Source organism: Rhineura floridana, chromosome 1 (assembly GCF_030035675.1).
Source record: "Rhineura floridana isolate rRhiFlo1 chromosome 1, rRhiFlo1.hap2, whole genome shotgun sequence".
Taxonomy (NCBI): domain Eukaryota; kingdom Metazoa; phylum Chordata; class Lepidosauria; order Squamata; family Rhineuridae; genus Rhineura; species Rhineura floridana.
In genome coordinates this window covers 67,224,564-67,232,298 of record NC_084480.1, presented here as the reverse complement: position 1 = coordinate 67,232,298, position 7,735 = coordinate 67,224,564, and the positions used below count along the sequence as shown (strand labels likewise).

The window sequence follows — 7,735 nt, the reverse complement described above, 5'->3', positions numbered from 1 at the left end:
GAAACACAGCTAGTATGGATCATCACCTTGTAGTGGTGAGTGGGCTTGTGTGTTCCAATGAACCCTGTGAGTGATGCCGTCGGGAGTCATGTACTCCCAGTAGGGTCAAGGTAAGGTCAAGTGAGAAGAACCAGACAAAGAACGATCCAAGAAAGTCCTCAACGGCAGAACAGTCAAAAGATAATGTGTACGTTACAACGGCTGTGAAGGCGGATGAAGGCTGCAGCAAATAAAAGACTTCCAATCATTGTGGTATCCATGCCATTGGATCAAAGCCTTTTTCTGTCAAGATTGTGTGTTGATCGTCGTGCGCCGATCTCCCCACATAAAACAAATTCACACGCAGGTGTATTCCAAGCAAAGACCTTATCTTGGAAGACAATGTTACTCGGCCATGAGTGATCGCCAATGAATGAATGAGTGTAGTGGGTAAGAGACTGAGGCTGCAGTCCTACCACACCTATCAAACCAGGGATTGGGAACCTGCATTCTCCAGATGATGAAGGGATACAACTTCCATCCTCTCTGATAATTGGTTATGCTGGCAGGGCTGATGGATGGAGTCCAACAACATCTGGAATCCTACCGGTTTTCGACCCCATTATGCACACTTACCTAGGAATATGTCTGACTGAATTCAATGCAGCTTACATATGGGAGGATTGCACTGTAAGTTACAAACCAGGAAGCCCCAGCTTCAGATTGTGCATCTGCTATAAATTTGCTAGGCGATCTCATGGCAAACTACTGCTATCAACCCTCAGTCCCTCATCTACAATATGGGGATAATACTGACCTACTTTACAAGATTGTTGTAAGGATCACTGAAATTTTATATATGAAGCACTTTGAACACTCTAATGGGTGTTATAAATGCTAGGTATTGAAACTGCATGTTTATGCTATGATAGTAAGGACCGTACTGTGTGACTAGGTAAGGAAATGTACAAAAATAAAATTATTTCTATGCAAGTTGAGACACAGGTTTCCTCTTAACTCTGACAATGTTTTATTTGAATACATACCCTGGAGCTTGGGTATACAGGCCAGATTTTTCTTTAAAAACCAATGCTTGATTTTTATACATGTAATGCAAATTTAGTTTCAGGTTTTTGTTTTGTTTTTTTTAAAAAACAAAAAAATATGTCATGTAACAAAACTTCTTCCAACTTTCATACAAAATAGCACTTTGGTTTTCTTTTCCTTCCCTTGCTGGTAGAAAGCAGTGTTAAAAGTTTGCACTGTTTTAAGTGGTTTGAGGTATTTGCTTACAAAAATTTTTGTACAAAGATCTGTTCCCCTTTCCCGCCTCAATGCAAAAATTCCAAAGTACACTCTGACACCTAATGCTCTGCGAACACTTTATTACACAAATTACATCCAGCTTCTGAAAATAGTGTTCTAACAGTGTAACCATCTAAAAATAAGACATCCTGGAAACACACAAATTCTGGAGGAAGAAGAAAAACCATTTTAAATAGAGGCTTTTAAAATCTTTCCCAATGCTAGTGATTTTTTTAAAAAATAAAGGAGTTTTAGCAGCTTTTTTCATTGTGGCACTAAATTCTCTCTGTTCTGTGATAGGTTAAGGGCATTGAAAGTGAAAAGGCACAAAAGAAAAACTGGGAACTGAAAAAATATTTTCTTAAAGCAGAGGTTGGGACTTATTTACAAATATAGAAAAGGTCCCTAACTGAAATGAGCAACTACCAATACTTTCAGAATCATTACTGCAATTAATATGGGACTGTTCCGCTTTATTAAAAGGTTCACATAAGACAATGGCACTGATGTGAAATGTTCACCCTCTAAAACGAAACTGAAGCAACAGAAAGAAAAAAAGAAAACTGTGTACAGTCTTACAAAGGACTAGTACAATTTACAATTAAATACGCAAAATCTTAAAACGTGCTAAATCTGGCAATCTTTGTGGATTCATACAATGTAGAAATCAAAGCCCAGTTTCAGGAAGATGGAGGTATCGCTGGAGGTTGAGGAGCAACATCTTCCTCTTCAGAATCTGTGGTATCATCCTCATCTTTTTCTTGATCACTTCCTTCAGTACTAAGTCGGTCAAACCCTTTTCGACTGTAGCCTGCACGGCTTGCAAAGAAGTTTCCAAGATTAAGACCTCCACTACCTTTTCCTGAAAATGGAAATACGCTTTAAGTAAGGGTTTAGTGTGCTCATTATTCCCACAAGTTAGTTACTACATGTGGTCATCCTGATTTTTTATGTTTAGATTGCAGTCTTGTTAGTTTAATAAGAACAGCACTTTCTTGGAAAATCTACTGAGGTCAATACAAAGAGAGTGATTCATGGAATAGTCCTTTGATCTTCCAGCCAAAATCAGCCGGTATCTTCAATTCATTCTTTCCTCCTTTCCCACTTTCCTTTTCTGTTGAAGTGTGACATAGTCACAATACAAGGTTGACTATCTTAGCTACAATAACTTCCACCTTCTTTCCCCCCCCCCCCCCTCCAGCCTTTTCTTAGTTAGCTCAGGGATTATTTCGAATTTAGGCTGAGAGAAATAAATGCAGCCATTATTTTTCTTCTTCCTTATATAAAAGGAAAGTTTTGAGGGAGATCAATTCCTTAGTATTGTTCTCTGCCCCTAGGAGATCTCTTGTGTTCCCCATCAAACCGTATCAAATCAGCAGCTCCCAAAGGCTGTACATGGTAGATAATGGGACGACTGAACACCATTACTACAGCCTTCTCATAAGGAATAACTGCTGGGCTCATTAGCAGAAGAGAGACAAAATACACTAGGTAAGAGAAGGTAGGCATTTTCCATCTAAAGAAGAGAATCAAACCAATGCTCACTTGCTACACAGATCATGAGCTGGGAATATCCTATAAATATATACTTTCAAGCATATCATGGGTCATTTAAAAAAAATTACTGTTGTTATTTTTCATTTATTCCTTTACAATGCTCATATTCTGCTTTATAGCCCAATAGGGTCTCAAACGAGCAAAATATTCTCACAATAAAAATCACATTCAAGTCTGGTATAACAAACAGAAATAACGTGGTGTCCCTACAGTGCCAGGATTATTCAGGTGGCATTTCCTGCCCTCATCCTTGGTCTTTGCGTTCCCTTTACTCACCTCTAAATTTGCCCAGGATTCCCCCTGAACTTGAATCAAGTTTATGTTCGGCATCAGCTATAAAAATGAAACATATTTCTAAATCAGGAGCAAGAACCCTAAAGCAGAATTATATTAACACACACCAGAAAATAAAGCAGGATTTGTGCAAATCAAACTATATGGAAGAGAAACAACCAAAATTACAAAGTCTTGGTGTAAGGCCTGTGGTGGTTTAGCTGAAAAGTAACAACCCATCTCCATTTGTAAATCGCTCTGTTTATTTATTATTTAATTTGTATCCCGCCCTTCCTCCCAGCAGGAGCCCAGGTTGGCAAACAAAGTGCTAAAAACACTTTAAAACATCATAAAAACAGATCTTAAAATACATTAAAACAAAACAGCGTTAAAAACATTTTTAAAAAACAACTTTAAAAAAAGGTTAAAAACATTATTAAAAAACATATCAAGCAATTCTAACACAGATGCAGACTGGGATAGGTCTCAACCTAAAAGGCTTGTTGAAAGAGGAAAGTCTTCAAAAGGTGCCAAAAAGATAGCAGAGATGTTCTGCCTCTGACTACTGGAACTACACTTTCACATATCATACTGGACTGTAATGAATTTGTTGGTGTTCCTGAAACTGCCCAAATCCAGCTGAGAACAAGTAATAAGATACAGAAGTTACTTTCTTTTAAATTACATTTGTAATCTACAAGCCCTAATTAGAACTACTGTATTATCAATACAGTAACTATTCAAGCTGAGTGAAACCAAGCTGGTTTTTCAAAACATTAATTCAGATATTTCCAAAAGTGTTTCCTTATGAACAGTGTCACACTCATAGGGGAAAACTACACGGCAATACTTCTCTGGATTCAAATAGTACTGTGTGTTGCAGTGTTTATGGAAGCTGTATCCTTCCTACTGAATTGCTTCTGACATTTATAAAATGATTATGAAATGAACTATTACCAAAAAGCCTTCAAAAATTTATGGGAGCTACATACGAGGGCAAATCCAAATTAGCGTGGGTGGATATTTGGGTTTTTTTTATGACAGGTATACACTAAATGGTCTCTGCCCCCTCCCCGAAAATCCACTGCTATTTTTGTACCATTTGGCACCATTTCTGTTCACTGTCTCTCTGGGCAGCTGCTTTGACACATTTTTTAAAAGACAGTTGTTGCTGGCTATGTGATCCATCCAACAGGGCAGGGATGGCTACCCCGTGGCCTTCTAGATGCTGTTGGACTATAACTTCCATCTGTCCCAGTCAGCGTGACCAATAGTCAGGGATGATGGGAGTCATACTCCAACTGCATCTGCAGGATCACAGGTTAGGCACCTCTGTAATAGGGGTCACAAAGCCAGCATGACAGGCCAGTGTAGCTGACCAGATCTAGCTAATTGACAATATTAAAAAGTCAAATCAGATCACAGGCAATGCTTCCTACTCTGACCCTGAATAGAAGAACGTTATTGCCAAAATGAGGAGCAGGTGCAAGTTCCACATGAGATAATGTATTTTTTTAGAAGCCCTTTCCCTATTTACATATTATTAGCTAATGCATGTAGTGGAGCCCCTTAACCAGCTTTAAAAACAAACACAGCCTGGCAATGGGTGTGTATGTGGATTTTGAGCATAGACACCATCAAGCTCTTTCCCCTCCTTCCTGCTCTAAATCAATTCCACACTTAGAATGTGACAGGGAAAAGGCTAAGGGAAGATGAACTGGAGTGGAGAAATGGTGGATGAGAGAAAGGTTAAGCATGCCTTCTTTCTGTTCTGCGCTCAAAACCCCACTTGAAATTTTACTTTAAGGAAAGAGCTGGTGTTGAGGCTATGTTACATGCATTTGTACACAATGTGTAGCTCTTTCCCAAGAGGAAATTCTAAGAGTATTGCATGGCTCTGTTTACAGGGTTAAACTGGGGGATAGGTTTTAACATTGTGTCTTTATCCTACTCTGCACAGATAAAATACTGCTGCTGCTGTGGATACATTTATGGTACATAAGTTAACTAGTGTTATAACTCTAGGCTACTTGCAAGCAAAATTTAAAAACGAAGTAAAGGGTTATTTGTTTTAGCATATACAGAAGGAACTCCACATCAAAGGAGGCACAGATGGATTCAAACATAAGATGGAGACACCCAAAGGAGAGAGCTCTTATACAGAATCGGCACAAAAGACAGCAAGACTGCTGCATCGGTTGTATTTTCTTAACCTACTATTTTGAACAATCCATTCTTTATGAACTCACGAAGTAGTAAAAAAACAACATAAACCCTCCCCTCTACTAAAGCACTACAAGAAATTTTAATCCTAACTGCAAAGTGAAAAGAACATAAAAAGCACTTTCTGAGCCGAGAAAGCCAGAGATATAATGAACGTGTACATCTGACTTGTATCTGTCCGAATCTGACTGCTGCACAGTATGGGAAATGAGCACCTCATGTTTTATTGTGCTATTGCAATGTAGGCTTTGGACATTAAAAATGTTTTTTGTTACCAAGTTAAGAGTTAGTTAATTACCTCCATAGATTCTTGTCTTTCTCCACTGAATAAATATTGCAATGGCCAAGAAGATGACAATCGGAATAATTAGAAGTGTTGTAATAAGAACAAAAGAAACTCCAGTGCTGGCCTGCTGGACCACATGATGCTTTTCCTCTTTCTTTAACAATTCCTTTGACATGGGTTTGTTCGTCAATCTGGCTTCTATAACAGTCTCTGCTTCTTCAAGGAAAGAAAAGATTGAACACTGATAAACACTTTCAAGCTATTCAGATAGACTCCATGCATTTACTTCTTAAAATGTATTAAAAACAGGAATTAGCAGCAACAACTGCTAGATGGTCATGCTGCAAGGTTGGTTGCTTTCAAAAAAAGCCTTGCAGAGAACAAGAATCATGACTTTCTCATAAAAGACAAACAAAACAGACCATGTTGCAATCAATTGCAGGTGCTCTCATGTGCATCATGTATTATATGACCAGCAACTTTGATATTGTCTTTTAATAGATGGATTCAAACATAAGATGGAGACACCCAAAGAAGAGAGCTCTTATACAGAATCGGCACAAAAGACAGCAAGACTGCTGCATCGGTTGTATTTTCTTAACCTACTATTTTGAACAATCCATTCTTTATGAACTCACGAAGTAGTTCCACAGAGACACCCACCCTCTCCCAGGCACTCATTGACTTTTGCAGTTGCTATGCATGGACAAATGCGGTTTGTCTGAAGGGGTTCGATATATGATGGACTCCATAGCCAAGGCTCACTGAACAAACAAGATTCCAGCACCTGGGGGGAAAACTATTTGTCTAAATCCATTATTTGTGTGCCAAATGAATTTCAATGCTTATTTATTCTCACAACCATTTTGCAAAGTAAGGTTCCTCAGCAAACCAATTTTTCTTATAAGGGAACTCTCAACTGCTCTGTGAGTTCATGGCTAAAATGGATTTTGAAGCTCAGTGTTACAAAAGGTCTAACCAGCAACCCTCATCCTGGCATGATCATTCTGCTGTGTCCTCGTGACATTTTAGTCTTTCTGAGGAGGATGTTCCAAATGCAGTCAACCAATCAGTAGTGGTTGCTGGGGCAGCATTGCTAATCTGGCTTCCCAATACCAGGTGTTGCTGTTAGTTACCAAGAGGAAGGTGCGAGGTGCCGGTGCATCAGACTGGCTTTGTGCCTTTGCCACCGTGCCTGCACTGCACCAAGCTCCCTGTGCCTCAGCTGTCCCCTTCTCAGTAACTACCCACTGACTGCAATCGCAACCAATAAGGATAAAGTATAGAGTGCATGTTCATCCACAAGGGCCTTTTCCCAGACTTGGGTTTTGTTTTTCCTTTTACATTTACTATCATTACTCTAACCTGAATCTTTTGAATTTGATTGGATTGTTGCGTGCCACCCCACTCTCCAAACAGTGCAAGACTTCCAGGGACTCCTGTGTTTACCCAGAGTTTACTTTCCTTGGAAAGAAGGTCAGCAGAGACTGTGGTGTCTTTTTGAGATATGGTTTATTTACACATAGAATGATAGAATAATGCAGTTGGAAGGGGCCTAGAAGGCCATCAAGTCCAACCCACTGGTCAATGCAGGAATCCAAATAAGTATACCTGACAGGTGGCTGTCCAGCTGCCTCTTGAATGCATCCAGTGTCGGAGAGCCTACCACCTCCCTAGGTAATTGGTTTCATTGTTGTACTGCTCTAACAGTCAGGAAGTTTTTCCTGATGTTCAATTGAAATCTGGCTTCCCGTAACTTGAGCCTATTATTCCGTGTCCTGCACTCTGGGACAATTGAGAAGAGATCCTGGCCCTCATCTGTATGACAACCTTTTCAGTACTTGAAGAGTACTATCATATCTCCCCTCAGTCTTCTCTTCTCGAGGCTAAACATGCCCAGTTCTTTCAGGCTCTCCTCATAGTCCCCTGATCATCCTTTTTGCCCTCCACTGAACCCGTTCCAGTTTGTCTGCATCCATCTTAAAGCATGGTGTCCAGAACTGGATGCAATACTCAAGATGAGGCCTAACCAATGCCACATCGAGGGGAACTAATACTTGACATGATTTGGAAACTATACTTCTGTTAATGCAACTTAAAATAGCTTTTGCC

At 39.6% G+C, this 7,735-nt stretch overlaps 1 protein-coding gene across 6 annotated transcripts in view; it reads right to left on the bottom strand.

Moving 5' to 3' along the window:
- Positions 1-1,344: 1,344 nt before the first annotated feature.
- PAM (peptidylglycine alpha-amidating monooxygenase) overlaps positions 1,345-7,735 on the bottom strand; it is a 246,051-nt gene continuing 239,660 nt past the window's right edge. For 4 of the 6 annotated variants that reach the window (XM_061623355.1, XM_061623383.1, XM_061623373.1 and 1 more), the window contains 3 exons: positions 5,636-5,839; positions 3,118-3,174; positions 1,345-2,146 (listed from right to left, as the gene is read on the bottom strand). In XM_061623355.1, coding sequence (XP_061479339.1) covers positions 1,965-2,146; positions 3,118-3,174; positions 5,636-5,839 — 443 coding nt within the window. In that variant the 3' untranslated portion in view covers positions 1,345-1,964. The remainder of the gene's footprint in view (positions 2,147-3,117; positions 3,175-5,635; positions 5,840-7,735) is intronic. The other 2 variants (XM_061623365.1, XM_061623401.1) reach the window with 1 other exon arrangement.